We start from the raw sequence: 24,821 nt of genomic DNA on the forward strand, positions 1-24,821 counted from the left end.
GTAGCAGGAGCATCGAACTGCTTCAATTTTTTTTACTACACTATCTTCAGAATTGGCTCACATTTTGATTTATGATGAAGTGTCAATTAATTTTCGATAATCTCTGGGGATTTACGTGCCACAACTATGATCTGTTTATGAGGCATGCCATAGTGGCGTCCAATCGTGCATGGCGTGAGGGTTACAGTATTGGGGCTTCTGTGCTGGAGGTCACCTGTGCAAATACAGCCATCGGAAATTTTAATTTATTTAGCTATATATATAATCGGAACATCATGCCAACAAGTGGCCCCAGGGACACATACCCAGTAGCACATATTGGCCCAGATTTTTAGACTGCACTATCTTGGGAATTGGTCCACAATATAGGCTACAAGTCCAGACACCCGATATGGAAAAGTGCGGGTAACTCACAATGAAAGATATTTGTCTTTAGAAAATAAATAAAGAAGAAAGAGAGGTGCAATAGACGGGACATTTTTTACTGAAGCAGCCTCCTGTGAGTGAACAGTAAGACTTGAAGGGTAATGGTAAAATTGCGCATTGCGCTCCTAATATCTCCAATCGTATTAGTGCGTCCTTCACAAAAAATTCCTTCAGGAAGCTATTTCTTTAGCGGTACAGTGCATTCATTCCAATGCATTTTTCAGGCTTAAGGAAACTGTTTCAGTGCTCTTAACAAAACTGCCCTTTCGGCACAATACAGCACTTCAATAAATAGACACACAACAATGGCCATCTCCTGATGTACTGTGTTTTCTACAGTTACTTCAGAATCATTCAGAACAATTGCACTCTATACAAGTGCTCCTGAAGCATGTACAATGCAGAGCAGGTATTTAGATCTGCAACATTTATACACTGCAAATGTGACCACAGCTAAAACGACACGAACAAAGACAGCATGAACAAAAAACATTGACAACTGTTAAGCAATAATGAAGTTAATGTTATAACCACACGTACGATGTGCATGCGTGGTATGGATGGATAGGCTATGGATACAGGTCTTTGGACAATGGAAAAGCACAACAGCCAACAGGTGCTCCACTGAAGCCGATTAAACATGGCATTTTATTTGCCGCATCGGTGGCATTAAACCAATCAGCCAAAAGGTGCATGACCATTACATTTGCGATTCTTAAATACTATTTTAAACCAGGGCCAATTCACAACACAGCAAGATGTATTTTTCCGTTGAAAACTACGATACTCATAATCCAGTAACAGGGAGAACAAGTATATAAATTAATGACGCCTTTTTACCAGCTATACCAACATGAAGTTGCATTTGTTTCTACATGCAAAATCAGTACTTGAAAACTAAGTGAGCACAAAAAGCTTGAAGATATGAAAGCAGTGCAAAAAGGACATTACATTGAACAATGCCCGATATTTTCTTTGCATCAGCACTGATCTTTAATGTATGTTCAAAGCATGCACCTCATTTTGCAAAATAAATCAATTAAGACAATTTCAACAGTGCAAGACTACACTTCGGGCAAGGTCTCAAATGGGAAACAAACAAGAACCTAACCGTGCCAGTGATGAAACGATAATAGACAACACAAGTAACAGGTGACTGGCAAAGTCTTCGATGTTACAGCCCCAAGTAACGTGGCTTCTTTCTCCAACACTGTGTCCACACATGCACACATACACACAAACACATTCCCACCCATTTGGCAGTGGTTTTACACATGACAACGCCATTTCCTGAAGGAGCTACTTTTATGTGGGCATTCGTTCAACTGCCCTACCAGCCCAGATATCCTTGCATGTATACATAGTTGTCATCCATACACATTTTCATAACAACAAACGATAATGCTCTGACCTAGCACAGACAAAGCATTTGGTATGTGCATTGCTCATAGGCCTGGCACAACTACAACAGACTGACAGAAGGTGGATGACAGTGCAGTTTGGGAACAAGTGCAAATGAGAATGCAGGTTGTTCGGTGAGAGATTCAGCACTGCAGCATTCTAAATGAAACACTTTTTTGGGTGCCCTGTCATACGAAAATAACCCTCCCTGCTACTGCCAGTCATGTGGCACATTTATGTTCAGTGTCTCCAACGTTACAGTCAAGATTGAAAACTGCTATATATGTTATGGCACAATTCAATCAACAAACAAGATGCTCAGGGTGTCCTCATACAACAGGAAGAGCAAAAATTTTGTGGACACCTTGGCACGATACAAAAATGTTGCATCAAGGTTGCTTAGTGATCAGTCACAGCCTGGCAAGACCACAAGACAAGATGTGTTACCAAATGACATATCAGGGCAATAAAAGAATGACAGGAAGAAATACCATTGGCTAGTGAGCTTCAAGATTACAGTTAATAAAACAATCAGTCTAATAATAATCAGTCTTGAAATACTGCCATATCTATAATGCGAAATTCTTCGCCTTGAATAAATTAATAAAAGGTGTAGCAAGAAAATGATGAAAAAGTAACCTAGCACATGTGATCAAATCCCTTGATCTCGGCAAGTCTGTAGACAAAAAGTGGCATGTGAACAAAACAGAAATGAAACAAGTAGAACTGTCATAAATTTTGAATTATATTGTTACTGTGTGAAATAGCTCAGCTTGTATCCTCTAGAAATAAAGTTCAACAACAATAAACCAAGTTAATGGTATATTCTACAGTGGTGCCATCTGCAGTGGCCATTCATTCATGGCATGCAACATGTGCTAAGCTGCAAGATGCCCTGCAAGTGGCAGGCCTTAAAGTAGATGTAACATGAATACACAAACTGCATTTTCATTTCATCCAAGGTAATGGAAAGGCAGAACCACTTAAGGACACAAATATCACTACAATGATACTGCAGATAGAGAACAATGTACACAGTGTAAATAATTTCTATGAGAGGAACAGGGCATTGAACATAAGCAACACATCACTGACTCCATGCTTGTTCAGTTTTTGTTGAATGTGCAGTGTAGATATGCACAAATTTAATAATATCTAGGCCCCAGAAAAATAAGAAAAAGGAAGTGACTGTAACATACAGATAAAACTGTCACATACTGTCTACATGAACAGATTACAAGGACAATCAATGCGTTGGCAAAACTTGAGCTGATGCTTTTGTACTACATGAGAGCGCTACAGTGAAGGACTATACAAGTCAAGGCCATGCTCACTGCAGGGCTAAATATAGGACTAAACAAACATTAGTGCAAGTATAGTAAACCTCTGAACATGCAAATGTGCGGCCTCAGTGTGTGCAATACATGCAGCAAGTACTAACAAGATCCAACGCATCAATATTAGCTAAGCTGCAAGGCATCCTTGCAACAAACTAATAAAGGATAGTGATAATCATGCAGAGCTAAAGGTCTTGATGCAACTGCTGCTTTCGCTTTCACAGTGCAGCAGTTTAGCACACAACCTAATAGGTATTTCATGACAGTTTCAGACTAAGATATCTGATGTCATTCCTTTTGCCTGTACACAATGCAAGCTGGGCCATATAACATGTTCAAGACATTTTATAGACCATTTATGTACATAACAATTATATCAATATTCTCCAACAAAATTTTATGCTTGTACTGATGACAAAAATGTGCATAAAAGATAATTTGCACATAATCACAAAAAAATGTTACTGCCTCCACACATCAAAAACAGGGCCTCCAACATTTGTGCTGAATGGAACTGTTTTTTCCCGAATGCAAGGCTTTAAATAAAACACTACAATGCCCTGTGGCAGCAAATAAAAAATATACTTTGGTACTATACTTCTTGTTTGAAAATAGAGGTGTGCAGCAGCACTGCATATCAGCACTTAGCAGCCGATAAGTTGAAAGCTTCTCTGTTCATTTGAAACAGCTGAATGTCTCTCTCAATCATTAAGCAAACAAGCAAATGACAGATAACACTAGAACAGCAGAAGTGAGAGCTACAACAACTTCTTATCGCCTAATATGCCGACCGCAAAATGTTAACTTTGTTTTCCTCTTGGCACACTGCCATTTATAAAACCCTCAAATATGCATAAACACAAAGAAAAAGGTGATGCAGCCAAAGTAAGAAAAGTATGACAAGTGCTACTCCTCTTCTTCACTGTTTTGGTTTCCCATTGCAGGAGCTGCCTCCCATCACTGACAACCTGGTAGACATCCATTTTAGCGCCAAATGCATGACTCGCAAGGTTTGTCTCCACACCTCCCTTCACTCTGCACAAAAAAAGAGACAGTATGTTAAAATTAACATTGGAGTCCACAGTGCAATTCTTGACTACTATGCCTTGCTGTGACTGCCTAGGCATACATTGTACTAAAAATAAATAAAAGAAGAAGAAGACGAAGAAGAAAATAAAAATAGAGAACAAGCAAGCATTCAGTTGTCTTACAGGTAACAGAGGAACATGTGAAACCTGCAAAAACACAACACACAGTGACTGCCTTGCTAAATCCAGTTTATTTTAAGGAAACTACACATTTGTTGCTGTAATGCTCCTTTAGTCAGTAATCAGTAGATACGTAACCATAATTGCAGTACTAATAGTCACCTTTATTTGTGAAGGTGGAAGTGAAACATTTAGAAATCACCTAGGCAAAGTTAGGTGATGCTAATCTTTCATTGGCATCATTTCACCACTAAGCCTTGCCCTATCTGCTTCAACCAGAGTAGTAAGTCTTCAACATATAGAAGGGCTGTAACCAAGCCAAACAAAGATGCCACCTCCAACTATACATGCAGCGGTCTTTCCTTGCAGTGATGAATAAGCCTTACAGGCAGAACACAGGTGGTGCATGTTACAAGCCCTTGACAGGCCACAGCTGCACTTTGCCAGGATTACACCTTGCAGGTGTCAGTGCCATGGTTGAACAAATTATTGTAATGGCATGCGCTTGCTATGTAGTAAAGTGTGCCCATCACTTTCGTGTTTTGGTTGTCCGAGACAGTGAGGACTAGCTTTGATTGCAACCATAAAGCAGTCTGGGCAGTCCTACATAGCTCAGAAAGCTTAAGCAGGGCAGAAAAAAAGAAAAACGTTCTTACGCCACTGTGTGGAAGTGAAAACTAGCTTTTTTTTCACCTGGCGTTTTTCAAGAGATAAGTTTACATGGGAGTAGGATACACGACATGTAATGTATAGGGAATCAGGATTGAAGCTTTTGGAAGCAACAAAACAAAGTATAAACACATCCATCGCGTGGTGGCAAGATATGTCACAGGCTTTCATGAAACATGAATAAATGATTCCCTGTTTTACCAATTCACTGTGCACAAAAGTATAGGGCAAATTGATTTCTGAACTCTCAGCTCATCCTTCCAGGATGTTTGACCTGTTGTAAAAACTTGTCCAATATCAAAAAATCTTATAAGAGTTATCTTCCAGCATTTCGTGAGTGAGATCAAGCAGATCAAGGCAAGCCATCAACTTTGTAATGGCTGCAGTGCCTTTGAAATGAAGTTCCTGCCATCCTTTGAACCACTACAAAGTCGTCAACAAATCTAAATGTTTTCAAGACATGCACCGATGTACATCTGCAACTCTATTACTTTGGTAAGGAATAAGTCAATCAGATAAGGCGCAATGCAAGAATCAATAGACACACCATCCATTCGAAGGTATGCATAATTTCATATGGTGTAAGTCGACTTGAGGTACACTGAAAGAAAATTAAGGAAGGTGTGTGCTTTGATACATGCCCTGCCCTGGAATTCCATTTAACCAACGTCATCAGTGCAGTCTCCTATACAGGTTAACAGTTTGTCTCGAAGAAGAGAATAATATAAATCTTTTGACATCTATCGACAACGCCTTGTGGCTGCAACGTGAATTCTTTTTTAAAAAGTCTATTATCTGAGCTGAATTATGAATTTAAAAAAATAAAACCTTTTGCCAAGACGCTCTTTGGATACAATCACACAGAAAGGTAGGTCAGCTTTGTGTGTCTGCTGAAAATAGTATGTCTAAACTTAGTTTAACTTTTTTCAATATTCTGCACTAATAATTTTGAATCTATTCTAGAACACAGCTCCTTTTTCTCAAGTCTCGCAAAGGCAACAGCAGGAAAACACTGAACATGGAGCATATTGCATTATAAAGATGCTTGAAATGCACATGGTATGGGGTAATGGCAAAACTGCTGTCGCTATTTGATGGGATGGTGCAAAGTTGATTCTCTCTTCACTATGATGATACTTTCTTTATGAGCAATTCACTGTCTACAGGCTTAGCACAGAGCAGCATGTTTACATCTTCTGGCATACTGTTACATCTATAAGTTGGGGCAACGCTAGACACCAGCATAAATCGAACTTTTTTTTATCCCACAACACTGCTACATCTCGCCTCCTCTCAATATGGTTAAAAGGCAGCCCTACTTAAAAATGAAAACCAGAAAAAAAAAAAAAGGTAATTTCAGCTTCATACTACCCCACCACACGAAAATAACAGCTGGTTTTCTGTGCAAACTTTTTTTTTTTTTCAAGAAACAGGTAAAGGTACTGGAGGAGATTTCTCAATGACTAGTGAGTAGAGGGTTGAGAAGCACAAGAGGTCCAAAAAGAATAAGCACTGGAAAATCACTAGTCTGGTGTCAATACCAGGTTTATAAAAAGAAACACTAGGGGTGTTCTGATGATCTACTGAGAATGCGTACTTAAAATCAGTGATGAAAATGATGGCAACACGAGAGAAGGGACACAGGACACAGGGCTCATTTCAAGTATGTATCCATTCCAATTAACCCAGCTAGCCATCTTACAGATGAGAACAATTTCAAGGTTTGTTTATGCCCAGTTTTTTTACAAGCTTTTGCTTGATGCAAGCTCCTTCCCTGGCTCGTTGCCCCTGAAGAAAGGCGAATGTTGGGCTGGAGGACGCCTGTATCAAATTTTACCAGTGGATAACTGGTGACAGCAGGTTTTGAACCACCCACCTCCCACAGCTGAGGTGGACACAACACCACGAGGTCATGACTCCACTGTCATGCAGCAAAAGCTTTGTAAAAATTATTTTTCTCATGAATGAACAGGATTCAGCCTGTTTGTCCAGCACTCCCCAAGATTTTTAAGCTTGCTACAATGTAAGCATGTTTACAAGGGAGAAGGAGATAGATACAGTAGAGGTTCCCGCCATTTGCTACTAAGTGCCTGGATTTTGCTTACCCCTTAGTATTACCTTTCTCTATTTCTGAAAGTCCAATGTCTCCTAATTTACCACACTGATCTTACAGGCATAGGATGCATGCACGAAAATTAACTGCTGAACTGCATTATCATTAAGTGCACCGCTGTATGCTCGAGGCATATCAGCAATTCATTTTTTAAAGCATATGGAGCAGAGCACATTTAAGGCTTCCTGTGACATTGACACAAGCTAGTGGAACTGGCATGTAGGAATGCAACTTGGAATGGATATGCCACATGGTCCCAATCTATGCGACAACAGTAAGCATGGAATGACCAACGTGATACTTCGACCAGCAATACTGAGCTGGTCGAAGTAACACATGGAACCAGAATCAGCTCGACTCACTTTAGCAACAGTGCTTTTTTTGCTTGTTGCTTTAGCTAGCTGCAAGATGTCATTACCCGCTTAAAGCACAAAGCTTCTATCATGCTTGTAATAATTTGTGTGGCATAGGCAAGGCCTCTCTGGCCTTTCTCTTCCTTGATGACTGGCTAAAAGACGAAGGAAAATGGTATGTGCACTGCACATTCTTCTGATAAAAGTGGATTTGTTGAAGGCAGGCTCCGGCACATGGCTAGGGAGCATTCTAGACATAGATTAAGGGCATGCAGCCATAGCCAGATCAGCATCTATTTGTTGATGGTACCTCTGCAGGTCACCTAACACAAGGCTGACACCGTCAGACACTGATTCAACCTACCATAAGGCTGACTACAATCACATCCACCATGTTGGTAAGCCATAAGCCTAATAATGATGGTGTGTCACCCACCCCCTAAAGCTGGTTGTCTGACCATGGGCACAGTAAAGGCTATGTTTCTATCTACAGCAGTTATCACGTTAAGCAATGCAAAGGCACCTGTAGATCATGATATGACCTTTACAACCATCACATGCAAGCTACGCAATTTGGTTTTCTTAATTTATAACTTTTTTCTTCAAATAAGCTATAACTAGCTCATCATGGCCACATGCAATATTCCGCTACCATAAGTTCATCAACCTTTACAATTAATGGTAACCTTTACAATTCCTCCTAGCATATAAGTGAGCCAGGTGCAGAAAGATAAAGGCACGCTGACGTAATTGAAAGCATTCTAATACTTAAAATGTGTGTCACATGCATAATCAGTAATTTAAAGTACACAAATCATGCTGTTTACAACTTCAATAAATATTACTGGATTTCTTTCACAATTTATTTTGTACTGCAACCTTAGCAGAATTCTAATAGAAAGTACATGCTAGTCTAATACAGTTTTGTATTAGTTGTATAACTTTTATATTAGACTAATATACATTTCTATTAGTTGTACTGATTTACATATAAAGCCAATAGGTTCTGTTATTAGACTTGTTACTTTTATATAAACAGTGTTGCGTGTTTACTAGTTCCTCTATTAATAGAGTAGTAGGTCCTATTTGTCTTATACAGATTGTTGCTGACTGGTTAGACACAATTTAATGCTGGATGCCACTGCTCTTGCTTGCTGCTTGTTTTATGTGAGGGTGAAAATTGATGAATAATGAGACTTTGGGACTACTTGCTAGCATGGAGACCGTTTTTAATTAATCGCTGAATCATTAAGAATGCTGCTGTGAAAATGTGCAGCACACTGCGTTTGCACGTTCACACTGGTTTCAACTGACTAGGCTAGTGAAAATGGCCCCCATCTCTTAGCAACATACACAAAAGTGGCACATGCCTGTCTTGCCAATTTTACTTCACTAATGACGTTGGCCAACTAAGCCTCTGTTTAGCCTTGTTGCGATAAGTCATTGAGGAAGCAGTTAGTGTTTGCAACACAAAGAATAATTCCCCACAAAAAAAAAAGAAGAAGAAAGAAAAAGAAAGAAAAAGAAAGCAGCCATTCTCTGCAAGGCAGAGTGAAGGTGCCCGGTGAGCTTACGAATGATTGCACGATAGCAGCAACCATATTTGCTTGCCGCTGAAGTTTCGTTAATCCCGTATTTTCTTTTAAAGCGTGCACGCAGTAATGTTAAAACTTGTAACTTATATTGCTAGCTTGTTACTGCATATAAAAGGCCGTAATACTTAATGACATCAAAGAACAGCATCACAGAGAAAGGAACACGGTGGGCGGAAAGAACACAAAACTGCGACTGTAATCAATCGTAGTTGTGCACAGTATGTGTGCACTGGCAGCTATGTCAAGGCGAGGCGTGCATGTTTGTTAGTTAATGAACAATGTGTTTTTAAGGAACCTGTGGTGTTAGTGCCTGCACAATCTCATTTGTGCAGTAGTATATTTGGATAGTTTCATCTGTGCACGCCATTGCTACTTCAAAACAATGCAAGGCAGCTATTCTTACCTCCGTGCTTTGTGGACCTATGAGCGTGCACTGGTGTGAGGCGTTTTCCCCAGGACCGATTCTAACACGCAGAGGTAATCTACTCTACTTATTTACACTTCTAGTGCAGTGTAAAGTTGTTTTTTTATCCCTATGGTGAACATACTTTCAGTGCAGTGTCACTGACATGATTGCTGTGCGAGTTGCAGCAATGGCATTCCCGTTTCCAACACTGCCATGCAAGATTTCTGCCTAGAGTTGTTCCTTATCTGCGCACAGTTTCAATGTAATACACTGACCACTTGATCTTGACTCTGTGCGCTCTATTCTATTACATCGGAGGCTGCCATTTTTCATTATGGTAAACATTTTGAGCTAGCATATTGCACTTTGTCTTCAAATTATATAGCTGCAGAGCCACATTATTCTAATTTAGAAGAAAATATTGCCAATTTACTGTTTGTGCAGCTCAATTTCAGTGGTAAACTAGCACCCCTACTTTCAAGTGTGTGTGTATTTTTGTGCCAAGTTTCTTTTTAACCACTTCCTCAAAAGGATGTCCTCTGGTCAAAGTAGACCAAAGGCTCTCGCAATCAAGATAGCTGACCAGACGAAGACCTCGAAAAGGATTGTGTAGAAATACATTCTGTGATAATAAGCGATTCGAGCAGTTTTTGAAATTTTACCCGTTGTTGGTTTTTCTGCATCTGATGTATTCAGTAGACCATAATGTAATGTTCTTCAGGTGGTTTTTCTTTGCAATTCACATTTATGTAGCCTAAGGGGCTACAGACCTTCATATTTATATATAGGCCTATTAATGCATCGGTCTGAGGATCAACATTGCAAATGCAACATTGGCTTTGATGCAGATATACCAAAATAGCTATTAGACTAATACGGTAATAGACCCATTAGACTAATAGGCCAATACACCAATAGATCTATTATCCTAATACACTAAAGGCTGTATTAGTGTCAATAACCTAATAGCCTATGAGTTTCTGTACTAAAATTTTTGCTAGGGTATACTTGCACTGAGAACAGCTGCACTGACAAAGAATAAAAAGAAGTACTGTTAGTAGAGTTAAGGAACTATTTAACATAGCAAGTGTAAATGGACATTCGGAGTTTTAGCAACACATGACACACACACTGGTGCAAGTGCCATGCACATTCACACTGATAGTTGCTGCTTTGCTGACAGTAACGAGCGTTCATGAAGCAAGTGCAAAGTGAAAGTGCCACTCACCAGACTGGTCTTAGCCCGAGGTGTGGGTGCATGCCTTAGTAGCGTGCATTGTTAGTAGGCAGGGTAGTTGGGGCTGGTAGGAGACACCGTGTTTGAAGCTCCAAGCCCTGCATTGGGCACCGATCTCTCACCCTGGGCAGGCTCTCCAGACTTCCAGCCTTTGTACTTGAAGAAGGCATCCGCACCATACAGGAACATGGCCACGAAACCAAAGAACTAGCAGCGGTGGAAAAATAACAATAATCCACATCGGCCAATGTTAGGACACTGCACTATATTCGCAGCGAGACTAAATACTTTTCCCAAGTTACATCTGTTTATCCTCTTAGAGCGGGTTGTTGCAATGTGCCAATTCTGAGCTCCATTATCTGTAATTGTCCAACAACATGTGGTGTGTCACCAATGCTCATTTGGGAAATAAATGCAGCAGAGTTAACACGGCTGAACACACTGAAAAACCCATTCATCTGCATCTATGCAGGTGCACAAGTTGTAAGCTCAGCCTCTGAGATGTAAAGTTAACTGCCTCACAGTACATAGCAGTTTATAAAACAACTTCCAAATAAAAAATGTAATGAGAAAATATAATGGCACAGGGTCAGTCATATACCACACACATGGATTTCAGTTTTCTGAAAAAAGCCACCAACAAGTTTCATTTGGGGGTAGCAAATGTTCAAGATTATCTCTGGGGGTTCTCAACACATGTACAAACTAAGTGCGATTTATGTATTTTTGTTCATTGCAACATAAATTCATATCACAAGAGATTAAATACTTTTTCGTTGTTCTAAAAGCCTTCTTCACACATAGAAGGTCCAGCGCCTTACTTCTAGGTTTATATTTAATAAATACTGCCGTTTTCACTCTCCAACTGAATTATGTAAACTTGCAGAGCTCCCACCTCTACAAAAATGTACCGAGTATGAAAGGCTTAAATTCCTGTTCTTAGTAATTCATAACAATGTCAAAATAAGATATGACAAGTACTTACAAATCAAGACACAGGAAACATCACGGCACAGACACAATATATATAACTCCAACAGTGCACAATGACTGCTTCAGGTATGGTTTTTTTCCCAGGACAATTCAGCAGTGGAACTCTTTGCCCGATTCAATTGTTGAAATCAGTTAATGCATTCCTGGAAGCAATACAGTGCCTTATGCACCTTGATGCACGCTGATGTTCTGTATTAATATTGTGATATAATAAGTCAAACTGTGCTCTGCAATTATATCGTTAATGTGTTTCATATCAGCAGTGCTGCTTCATTTTCTTTTTTCTTCTTTTTAGTGCATTGTTCAAGTGCACTAATGCACTTCCCTGTTTATGCATGTTAAATCCACTCCTGTAATAACCCATCATGGACTGACAGTATGTATGTATGTATGTATGTATGTATGTATGTATGTATGTATGTATGTATGTATGTATGTATGTATGTACGTATGTATGTATTAATAAATAAATAAATAAATAAATAAATAACAACACATGTTTAAATAAGATTTCACTGTTTGCATTGCCATTGAATATAGCAATGCAAATGTTAGTGACACATTTAGAGTAAGCTAAATGAAATGGAGAACTCAATAAGAAAACTTCAGATAATTAAATTCTGGGGTTTTACGTGCCAAAACCACGATTTGATTATGAGGCACGCTGTAGTACCGGGCTCCGGAATAATTTCGATTACCTGGGATTCATTAGCATGCACCCAATGCACAGAACACTGGCATTGTTGAATTTCACCCCCCCATCGAAATACGGGGGCTGCGGTTAGGATTTGTTCGTGCAACCTTGTGCTTAGCAGCGCAATGCCAAGGCCACTAAGCAACTACAGTGAGTCAATAAAAAGGGTGCAAGAGGGTGCTGGTTAAAGGCCTTAAACAGCACCTAAGCTGATGTGTGCACTTGGAGGAGCAGCACTGATTGTCAATGGTCTGAATCATGAGTCACTTCTGGTGGCGAGCGGTAATGATGGTGTTTCTTTTCAGTTTCAGCATATGAAGCATCAATTTCTGCAAGCTTTTCATGATGCATACACCTGTATGTCAAAAGTAAAATTATGTGCAGAGGCTGCCACGTATCTATACTATCACAAACTAGACTTTTTACATGGATGAAAAAACTTTATTGAGGCCCATCGGAACGTGCACTAGCACGCAACGGGCCACTCCCACATCGGGACAGAAGGACCTAGCCTCTCCGCGATGTTACGGGCCCGTTGGACTGCCCATAGTTGTGCTTCAAAATCGGGACTACGTAGGGCAGCCTCCCACTTGGACGACGTAACGCCTTCTCCTTTAATTGAAAATAAACAGTTAGTAGGTAATAAAAATAACAGTAATTGGCCTTTCAGGTTCCAAAGCTGCATGGCCGGCTGAGAGGTACACTGTAGTGGAGAGTGCCACATTAATTTTGGCCACCTGGGGTTCTTTAACATGCACCTGAATCCATGTACCTTGATCGTCTTTGCATTTCACCCCAATTTGAATGCAGCTGCCACTATAGTGAAACTATGGATGACCTGAAGTAGTAATTTCTAGCCTCTTTAAGGTTACATGTTCCTAGGCAAAGACACCTAAGAAAGTAGAGGCGAGCACAGCGGCTACCACAGCTCAATTCCACGAGGTGCACAATATCTGGAGGTTGTGGACCTTGCCTCCACCAGCAGAATATTGTCTTTTTTTTGGACTTCACTTCAGTTCACCTTCAAACTAAATGACAGATGGTAAATGTCCCCCAATTACCCATGGTTTAACTGCATGCTGGTCCACTTTTGTATGTTTACGCCAAACAGCTGTATTTGCTACACTTAATTGGCACAAATCCAACATACTTTCTGTCCATGCTTTGAAATCCCTAACTACACCATCATGTATAACCCAATTGCAAACCAGAAATAAGTTCAAATAATTTATGTGGTGCTGGCAACTCTTCACTGTTTAATGATGCTGCTGAAAATTGTGCACGACTGAATTTTTGCCTTCTATTATGCCAGAAACCCTTAGACCAAAGCGCAGACAACACAAATGCTAGAAAGCAAAGTGTGTGAAATCTAATCAGTTGTGAGTAACAAGAATAATGCTGAACATCATGTCACATAGACAACTACCAGATGGCTCCATTTGCAAGCTACGATAGAAACTCTTTCTAGTCAGCCAACTTTACTCAGGCCACATTCTGGTTGCTGTCCTCCGGTTATGTCTTGCTGTTTGCTAAGACAGCCATAAGCAAAAGCACACGTCAGTGCAGCAATGTATTAGCAATGTATTAGCAGTGGTGCCAAGGTGACCTGTCAATGTTAGTAATCCAGGATGCTATAAAATAACAGCCATTAATAATATAGTGCTGGAATCTTTTCCAAGTCCATCTTGTATGCATAACTATTATGGTTGTACTTGGCTTGTGAAGAAGTGGCTACGAAAATTCAAGCATATGTAAATCTACCCGAATGGCTTAGCCTGGAGATTTGTTGGTATGGTTTGTAGCCAGTGCTTCCCAAGTCAGCAGTAAAAATTATGGCCAGACGCATCCGATTAGAAAGCACAAGCTAGTGGTCTCGGAAAAGTAGTGTATGCTAGTGAACTGCACCAATTCCACGACAAAAGAGGGAGGAAAAGACATTGTCCTATACATGTAAAATCCAAATTCAAACACAGTGTCAGATCAACAAGCATTAAGAGAACCAGATTTATATGCACGCAAGAATTTCCTTTCAGGTTTTATCTCGCGAAGACAACCACTAAATTAAAAGCTGGAAGAATGTGAAAGAACTATGGCACTGCAATCTCGTGTTTCATTTGTTTGTTCTAATCGGCCAGTATGCACAAGCACCCTGCACAGCAATTGTAGCATCTCTAGATTGTAAAATAATACATAGCCCTTTATATACACAGAAGGTGTTCAGCAAGAAATGGCCTCGCTTAACAGCAAATTATTTAGCAAGCATTTTTGCTAAATGCCTCTGTAGTACAACTAAATGTGTCTCGACAACAGATGCTCTTAACATATTTACGGCAGTATGAAATCTACTCTAGTGAAGCTCAACCAAGGCGATTTTTGTGCCCTTTTATTGCTGTGCACTTAAAAGCTTCCCAGCATGGGGTACTTAACATTCTAGGTCAGCTTCTAGAGGGTAAATTTTTCTCATGCAGCAATAAATGCTTGTGCTATACAGAGCAAAGCAATAAGGAAAATACTGTATACTTCATGCTCCATAGGCAATATTTTCATAGAAGTCGAACTGAGGTGTCGTCTTGTGTTGGCAAACTATACCTTTTATTGTGGACTGTGTATACAAAAATACACAACAAAGAAAATGTCAGTTTCGCCAAAAGGACAAAGCACCGATTGCTAGGTTTAGCGTTGCACTCGAGCACCTTGGACAGTGTTCTAACAACACGTGGGGCGACATGGTGGCACGACACAGCACACAAGATGACTGCTGCTGCGCAGTAGAAACAGCACCCTGGCAGTTACCAGATGCCTCGTAACGGTAGTGGCTGCTGTGATGAGCACTGCTACCAGTGGCGTTCCAGGTTTCACACCTTGATGGTGCATGAGATGAGACCAACGGGGAAAACCACTGATGTTTGTCAGAGTCTAATGAAAAGATTAGATAGCTTTATATTGACATTTGCTGCCTGTTTTGCCCAGCCCACGGAGTAAGATTAGACATGGGCGCTGACTCCGCTCTTCTGGAAGGGACACAGTATGAAACGCCGGCTACTGCTTCACAGCCAGACAGCGCTATGGATGAAAAAAACGGTGGATCAGAGAAGCGGGTCTTCCAACAAAACAAAGAAGTAGAGGCACATAAGGACTACGCTCGGGTCTCTCTGTCGTTGCTATAGCAACGGCACACGGTCGGGTTTAGAGGTGTTCCTGCGCCTGCTGCTTGCCTATCCGTTTTCTTGTCTGTTCCACACATGCCCCGACATCTGTAGCGCACATAGTGCTTGCAGTTCATGCAGTGATGTTATCAGAAGGAGCAAGTGTTCATATCAGGTTACTTTATTAATTGTATACAGGTGAACTGTAGCAAATTTGTAAGGAGGGCTACATTGAATTATACAAGGCAAATGAACAGCAATTAAGCCAATTATGGAAACCCAGACTGAAAGAAAAACTAGGAAAAGGGGAGGGGAATATAACAGCAGTTTGTGTGGTCTCAAGCACCGAGAGATGACAGTGAAAAAAGTTTACTACGCAAAGGTGACATTTATCACTCTTCTTACGAGAGCATCTACCAACTACAAAGATGCTTTGCTTGCTTCTTTTCTCGCGAAGCTTCCCGTGACGCACGGTTATCTTGCGAGCCACATTGCCGCATTCTCATTAGAACATAATAATGCAGAAATCCTGCTAGTGCTTCCTGCTTATGAACTTCACAAGAGAAGCTGAGATTATGTGTCTCCAGCATGTGTTGAATTGTTGCTTCGTAGATATTCATAGACTTTGTATGGCAAGGAAAATAGTCCTCGGCATCGCATGGCAGCGCAATGTGCTCGCAAGTTTTTCGCAGTGCGAACACTGGTCAGCGACTTAAATAGTGCCCCTTCTGTGCGTCCACACACTAAGGAGTCCACGTAGGCACCCCGAGCGTTCACAGTGGGGTACTCTTGCTTTGCGGGACCACCCTTGCACATATTTATCTTGTCAGTAGTCTCTACCATGTGCTTGATGGTAGTCTGTTGTCCTTCAAGGTCGATTGTGTTATTCAAATTACCGTATTTACTCGCATAATGATCGCACTCACGTAATGATCGCACCCTTAAATTTTGTCGTCAAAATTCTATTTTTTTATTTCCCGTGTAATGATCGCACCCCCGAACTTGCCGCAGCGATATGTCATGTGCCAAGTCTAGCTGATAATGATCGCGCTTACCATATGTCGACTGCTATGCGAACGACTCTTCAAGACAAACCAAGCGGTCTGCATGCACCAAACATTCTTAAGCAGATGCCCCATTTCATTCCTTTCATCACTTTCAGCACTTCTAAGACAAAAAGAAAGCTACAACCAAACTTGCCTTTATTATGTGTAGGCTTTATAATGGTTGTGGTCAACCATTATAACCTTTATAACCAGTCAACCTGCACTCGTGGGCATGCAACAAATCGCGAGCGGCAATGATAGCAGCCACGTTTACACTGATATGTTAGAAGTGTACCCTATTCATTCGTTGACGTTTGTAACGCAGCTAAGATATTCGCCCACCCTTAGCAGAAATGTGCCATATTAGGATAGTGGTGAAGACAAATGCCGCAGTTTCCGCAGCATGCCCGCCATGTGTTCCTATGTCACTGGCAGCTAAGCGCGCCCATCTGTTTCTGTCCCCTCAAAGTGGACATGGCTATGTTATTGCCGCAAACTTGCCGATATTATTCATTACTGATACAGAAGAAACTGTTTTAATGCACGTAATGTACTCACGAGAAGAAAAAAAATCGTGTTCGATGCGTTCGGCTTGCTCTGCCGGCCACTATTTTTTTTTTGTCCCGCACTACATACAGCGACAGCCGCCTATTTGTTGACCTGTTGTCATTCCGTAGCAAATGCCAGATGAAATCTTTTTTTTCTTTTTGCATGAAATCTAACCCGCGTAATGATCGCACCCCTGAATTTGAGTCAATTTTTTTGACAAAAAAGTGCGATCATTATGCGAGTAAATAGGGTATAGTTTAGTATAAATGCCTCGAATATTTTTCCATGAAGGCCTTCCGTGACATAGATGCACTTCGTTACAGAAGGAACTGTGTCTTTACTTACAAAAACCGGCGTTTTGCTTGGAGAGCAGCACCCAACTATCCAATTTTGGAATTTTTCATACCTTGTAGTGGTCCCATGAAGGGAGAAGCATGACTCTTTCTGGATGCAGGAAGAGTTCCTGCAAAAGTGAACTTCGATCTCTGTTCAGGGAGTGTGTCTTGCCATTTCGAGCAGTGGAGCTGCTTGTGCAGCTTTTTTTGGATTTCTTGCTTTGAAGGCACATTCAAACTATTCTCTTTGCTCAATAGATTCCTGCCAGGCTGCCAACGGAAGGACTCTTCTCAAAGGCAAGGCTGAGAATTTTCATTTCGGCACGTGTCTGGAGAAGGGAAGGTGCCTATAGTGTGTAGTTGTAGACAAAATGATGTCCTCCTGTCCTTCCGCATCAGCGTCTTCTGGTTCCTCCTGGCATTATGGATCATCGAGTTGCGCCAGGCTTCCTTTAAAAATTGAAGGAACAGCTGCCTTTCGAAGTTGAGGCAATTTCTTTACATCGCTGAAGTACCTGTCAAAGATAAGGTGCATCTCGAAGTGTAGCTCGCATATTTTGTCTTTTGCTCCAAATGGTCACCGACTTTTAGAATTTTTTTGTATCCACTGGTGCAGCAGCTGCTGATTAGATGGCACCGTGCAGAGCGAATACTTCTCCTATCCTTTGTCTTACCCAGATTTACAGCCGGTAACATCGTTCATCGTTTCATGTCCTGTTGCTCCGTCTCTTCACGCATAAAAATCAAGATACCTGTTCCGTCAGGCGTGTATAAACATGCTGCAGACATGGCAAACAAAACGAGGAACATAAAAATTTCGAATCTGTTGCGCAGACGTTCAGGCATGGAAAACAAGTATGTCTGTTGTGCCTTTTTGTGCAGCATTCTTTTGGTCTGTTTCCTCTAAAAATATGCAAAAATTTTTCGCATACGTGCAGAAAAAGCGGTACCATGTGTTTATTTGCGCTTTTGTTTTATGTGCGCACATTTTTTGTGTTTCATTGCTGTGAAATTAACACAGGCGAGGGTCCGACTTTCTAGCAGACGACATGCTCTACGTGACGCCCATTCTACGCCGTTGTCGTCGCCGGCCTCCGCCACTCAACGCATGCGCACCTGGAAGCAAGCTCTTAAATGATTTCCACGCGCCTCGGCAGACGGCGCTACACGATGAGTAGTCGGCGGAAAGTGGAAGGTAAGGAGAAAACATATGCGAAAGCGTGACGAGGAGCGAAGGGAGACAGCAAAGGAATGAGCTAGACCCCCGGCGTCGGTATTGCACGGTTTGTCCCGAGCGAATGCGTTGCGCAGCGTCTGCATCTGTGCTCCTGTTTATCTTACTCCGTGGCCCAGACCAATGAATGCACTACCAGTGGAGCACTTGGGGGGGTTGACTGAGTAAATTTGCAGGCTTACGTTATATTAAATTTAATCGTGCAGTCGCATCTTGTTTTCTTATTTCTGCTATAGCCTCTGAAAAAGTGTCAGCAAAGCCAAAGCTGTGGCATCAAATTTTATTTTACACATAAGATTTCTTGAAATTGCTCTTCAACTGCATAATGTCATTAAGTGCAACATAAGCGAGTTTATTTGCTATGTTTAGAACACACAGACACACAACTCTTGTGTGCAATGAATGTTCTGAGAAGCACCCAGGAAAAATATTAGCACTGTTTATTCCTGGTTCCTGTGGTGCCGTACACAGATGCATGCTCAATGAAACTGAAAAACTACTTACAGCAGCAGCTGCAAGACATTCTTGATATCTGCCTTTGACAGCTGCAGCTATGGCAGCTGTAAAATACAGAGCAGCCCAGACACCGCAGTACACGAACTCCTACAAGTAAAAAAAGCAATAATGTGAGGAAAACAGAGGCATAAATAGTAACATAATAAAAAAAATATATAGGACACTGTGTACAGCAGTTTTATTGCCTTTTTTCGAGCATTGTTCACCATGTATACAACAAGAGAAAGCACATGAATAATAAGTATGTATGAAAAACTACATAAAAGAAGGGCTTGCAAAGCAAATGTTGAAACAATGCCATTTCTTGATGCCATAAAGCTGAAAGCTGACCCCACAGCATATGTAGCCATATAGCCAAAGGAACAGAGAAAAGCCAGAAAAAGTAATTTGTTTTAAGCCAAAATGCCCCAAGAAGAAAAGAAATTTGTTCACATAGAACTAATATTATTGCCAATCTGGAAGATTTATTTCATACATGAGATATGCAACAATGTACTTTTGCGTTATCTTATATTTAAAAATGTAGTTGTGGGGTTTTACATCTGAAAGCAACAATCTAGCCACGAGAGATGCTGTAGTGACGGGCTGAGGATTAATTTTGACCACACGGTGTTCTTTATTGTGCCCCCAAAGCTTAGTACACAAGTGTTTTGCTTTCCAGTCCCATTGTGACACAGCCATTACTGCTAGTGATCGAATCTGCAACATCGTGCTCAGCTGCACAACTGTGGCAGAGGTGGTGGAGCCACTATTGTGAATGGCTACAACCACTATGTTCGATGGCCAACCAGGGCAGGTTAGTTGGTAAAGTATTGCACGCATAATGCGGGAGACGTGTTTGACTCCCACCTGCAGCAAGTTATCTTATCACCTACTTTCATGTCCCTTTACCTTATTTTTACATTTGAATTAAATATAACAATTAACTTCCCCTATTATTCCTCTGTCTTCATTGTCTATTACCTACTTGATATGGTTAGGACTAAAAGAAAATCGAGCCCCTCTGACCTCTTTAATCTCCTCGCTTATGGCGAATTTACTAGTGATTACATCTGTAAAGAAGTCCCTTGAAACTAAAGGTCGTGCAAGTGAGCTCAGCTATGTGTAAACTTGTACTAAATGAACATTCTCAGCTGACAATAACTGTAACAAAGTAGTTGAAATCTGCACAAGGAAGGTCCCCAATCCTGGACAAAAAAAAGTGTGCTAACCGCAAGCATCCAAGGAATAATCTTGATCTTCTCAATCAGGCGAAAAACGTAGAAGAAGAGGAGCACCAGGGAGACCCAGAATGCAGTCATTGACACAAAGCCATACCAGTTGGATGTGCTTGGAAAGTAGTAGTCCAATTGAGAGCAGATAAATCCAATCAGGTTGATAATCTGCAAAGACAGCATCACTAAGCACCCCTCTCACAAGACCAAGAATGAACAGGGAACAAAACTCCAAGATATAGATGCCCTGGTACACCTTCCCTTGCACAACCCTATGTGCTAACATTATTCACATCAAAAGGAGATACCAACTCCGCCGCTGCTTTCAGGCTAGTGAACTTCTATGAATGTCCGCTATACAAGTGCAAGGTTGTTCAAAGTTGACTAGGATATTTAAAAAAAAAAAGAAAGAAAAATCGATGGGGCTGCAGTTTTTCACCAGATTTCTATAGATAATCAGTGCCTCCAGCAAGAGCGAAAAGGTTCTCAGCAATGTTATTATTGCTCAATGCGACTTCGCTAATAAATCTATTATATATATGCCCATAGCTCAAAAAGTGCAACAAAGAACTGATTTTTCATTTGTCTTGAGCAGTGGACAACTTGAGTTGTGCTGCCTTTTCCACAGTGGGCAATGCTGCTGTCATGGTTGAAATTTTGAAGACTTTAGTTGGATACAACTTAAGTCTGCAGCGAAGCCCCGCCCCGCCCACACCCTCATAACTGCCGGCCACTGTTCTTTCGTGAGGCTGCAAATAGTTCATACTTCAAACCTTCCCTGTTACCTAAATAAGGCGGGAACCACAAAAATAAAATTATAAGTGCGTAATTTTATAAGTTTTCACTTGTCTATCACAGTGGAACAGTGAACGCCTAATTCTTTATTGAACTTAAATAAAACATTTCCTTCGCTGCCACTATTTACTGTCAAGTTTCACTTCAGTTGGCATTGAAGTTTCTTGAGTAAAATGGGCTCGGCAGTGAAATGAATTGTACCATAGACTATTGAGTGAAATGCTCAGACTCCATACACTTTGTCTATGTCTGTTGCACACCTCATTGCTTCCGTCGATGAAAAGACTCTTCAAGAACAGCAGACGCACCGGAGGTATCCAGTACAATGCCATTTTGAAAACATTATGTGACGATGACTTTGTTTGCTTCTGTGTTAGGCTAGTGGAGTAACACAACACCTAGTGGTCTGTGTGCTTTGGTTGTCAACTACTGTTTTTTTTTTTTAATGTTGCATTCTACTACAGTCCTTCTTAGCGAGTTGCCACCACTTGTCCATAACAGGTATGTTTCTAGAGTCTTTCGTGGGCTTATCCTGGAGATACTAAAGCCTACAAATGTGGGACAATATGTGCCTCCGGGACCACTGGCCACCATGATGTTCGGGAGATTATATATATATATATCATGACCATATAAAACCAACAGACAATGAAGCCAAGGAAAGCAAATTAGCTGTGGTTGAAATTTAGATGTAGAAAATAATGAAGAAAATGGATATGAAAGTGGATGAGAAGAGAACTTGCCACCAGTGGGAGCCAAACCCACAACCTACTCATTACATTTAAATTTCAGCCACAGCTAATTTCCCCGATGCTTTCCCTCGCTTCAGGGTCTGTTGGCGTTATATGGTCACGATTAACAAAAATCGAGCCCTTCATTTTCTCTTCTCTTGCGTGTGTGTGTGTGTGCGTGTGCGTATGTGTGCGTTTGCGTGTGCGTATGTGTGTGTGCGTTTGCGTGTGCGTATGTGTGTGTGCGCGCATGTGCGTGTGCGCGTGCGTGCGTGCGCGCGTGCGTGTGCGCGCGCGTGCGTGTGCGCGTGTGTGCGCGTGCGTGCGTGCGCGCGCGTGCGTGTGCGCGTGTGTGCGCGTGCGTGCGTGCGCGCGCGTGCGTGTGCGCGTGCGTGTGCGCGTGCGTGCGTGTGCGCGTGCGTGCGTGTGCGCGTGCGTGCGTGTGCGCGTGCGTGCGTGTGCGCGTGCGTGCGTGTGCGCGCGTGTGCGCGCACATGCGCGTGTGCGCGCATGTGCGTGTGCGCGCATGTGCGTGTGCGCGCGTGTGCGCGCATGTGTGTGTGCGTGTGTGCGCGCGCGCGTGTGTGCGTGTGTGCGCGCGCGCGTGTGTGTGTGTGTGTGCGCGCGTGTGTGTGTGTGTGTGCGCGTAAGTGTGTGTGTGTGTGTGTGTGTGCGTAAGTGTGTGCGTAAGTGTGCGCGCGCGCGTGTGTGTGCGTGCGTAAGTGTGCGCGCGCGCGTGTGTGTGCGTGCGTAAGTGTGCGCGCGCGCGTGTGTGTGCGTGCGTAAGTGTGCGCGCGCGCGTGTGCGTGCGTGCGTAAGTGTGCGCGCGCGCGTGTGCGTGCGTGCGTAAGTGTGCGCGCGCGCGTGTGCGTGCGTGCGTAAGTGTGCGCGCGCGCGTGTGCGTGCGTGCGTAAGTGTGCGCGCGCGCGTGTGTGAGTGTGCGTGCGTAAGTGTGCGCGCGCGCGTGTGTGAGTGTGCGTGCGTAAGTGTGCGCGCGCGCGTGTGTGTGTGTGCGTGCGTAAGTGTGCGCGCGCGCGTGTGTGTGTGCGTGCATAAGTGTGCGCGCGCGCGTGTGTGTGTGTGCGTGCGTAAGTGTGCGCGCGCGCGTGTGTGTGTGCGTGCGTAAGTGTGCGCGCGCGCGTGTGTGTGTGTGTGCGTGCGTAAGTGTGCGCGCGCGCGTGTGTGTGTGCGTGCGTAAGTGTGCGCGCGCGCGCGTGTGTGTGTGTGTGCGTGCGTAAGTGTGCGCGTGCGTGCGCGCGCGCTTGTGTGTGTGTGTGTGTGCAGTAAGCATGCAAGGGTGAATTAGAAAGTCTTTACCCCTATCTTTCATTAGCCAAAATAAGGTACATACAGGTAATTACAACTATACATACTATTCTGCATACCTTACGCTATTTTTCCACATAGTCCCCACACCAGTTCAGACATTTATCCTATCCCTGCACTAAATTTGAGATGTTCCGGTGGCAGAATTCATCCGGATGACTGTGGAACCACCTTCGGGCTGCTGTCTTGGCTTCATCGTTGCATGCGAATCGCTCTTCTGCCAGGAACTTCTTCAGTGAACCAAAAACGTGGAAATAAATAGGGGGGCAATGTCTGGACTGTATGGTGGGTGGTCCAGACTCTCCCAGTGAGAGGACCGGAGCTTGTCGGCGGTTCAGACTGCCACACTCGTTGCTTGTATGCCGTGGATGTGTGAAGCACAACCGACACTTTCAATAACTGACAGCAGCGCGGTGCCTCGGAGCGACCGGCAGATAAGGCCAAGCCGGTTCAAGAAAGGTCTACCGCTGGGAATGGATATGACTTCGCATTTACAGCCTTAATTTGGCTTTAAAAAGAATAGGGACAAAGACATTCTGTCTCTCCCTCGTTTGTGTGTATTTATTTACATGCACTCTCTCTCTTTCTCTCTCAAATCGGGCTGCTGTTCTAGGGGTCCTGTGTTTAAATCCTGTTATTGTAAAATTTGTGTTTATTTACTACATTCTACATTGTACGAGAGACGTTCCAAAAGTAAGTTTCACCATTTGTTTTCACATGGAAACTTTATTGAAAAAAAATATATACACCATGGCACCACGAACTATACAGCTCACACTACTTTTTCCACATAGTCAACACCAACATTGAGACATTTGTCGTAGCGTTCAATCAGTGTGAAGAAACCACTCTGGTAAAACGCTGTGCCTTGCGATGCAAGGCCCGAGACATGACCTCTTCACCACACACAATCTGTAGGCATTCATGGATGATGGACACACTAGTCTCACGTGCCCATTCATACCGGATAACAGCACGTACTTTCAAAGGTGAACATGTTGTCAGCACACATTTGTCTGCCATCGTGATTTGTACTCAACCTCGGGCACGCCGGTCTGCTGCTACTCTCTTCTTCGGCGCTCTGCGCACGAGTCATTCCTCCTCCGTTGATGCTCCTTCCATTGTTGAACCAGCAACAGGTGCAGATTCTTATGGGAATTCTTTGTTTCACCTGATGTACCATCTTCCCTTTAAAAAACATGATGAAACTTACGTTTGGAACGTCCTTCACATATATTAACACATGTACTTGTTTATCTTTATCGGGTGACCCGGTTTCACCGCCTAACAAAAGTTATCGCACAGCGCAGGACGCATCTGCATGTACAGGAAGTTTCTCGAATGTTATCAACGTTCTATCCACTGCCTTGTCACCAAACCTTGTGTGATCCGATTTCATGTCTGCACGACGTGAATGGCGTAGAACTTTCTGGAAGACACGCGGGCACCAGCGATTACTGTGGAACCTTCGATGACTGATGTGTAAAAGCCGACGGG

The 24,821-nt window shown here is 42.4% G+C and overlaps 1 protein-coding gene across 1 annotated transcript in view; it reads right to left on the bottom strand.

Annotated features, from left to right (window-relative positions):
- Positions 1-466: 466 nt before the first annotated feature.
- The window catches only part of LOC126544267 (plasmolipin-like), a 61,624-nt gene continuing 37,269 nt past the window's right edge, over positions 467-24,821 (bottom strand). The window contains exons 3-6 of the mRNA XM_055062044.2: positions 20,470-20,640; positions 19,247-19,345; positions 10,737-10,952; positions 467-4,199 (exon numbers count right to left, since the gene is read on the bottom strand). Of these exons, the coding sequence (XP_054918019.1) occupies positions 10,788-10,952; positions 19,247-19,345; positions 20,470-20,640 (435 nt within the window). The 3' untranslated portion in view covers positions 467-4,199; positions 10,737-10,787. The remainder of the gene's footprint in view (positions 4,200-10,736; positions 10,953-19,246; positions 19,346-20,469; positions 20,641-24,821) is intronic.

The sequence above is a fragment of the Dermacentor andersoni genome, chromosome 1 (genome assembly GCF_023375885.2).
Source record: "Dermacentor andersoni chromosome 1, qqDerAnde1_hic_scaffold, whole genome shotgun sequence".
Lineage (NCBI taxonomy): Eukaryota > Metazoa > Arthropoda > Arachnida > Ixodida > Ixodidae > Dermacentor > Dermacentor andersoni.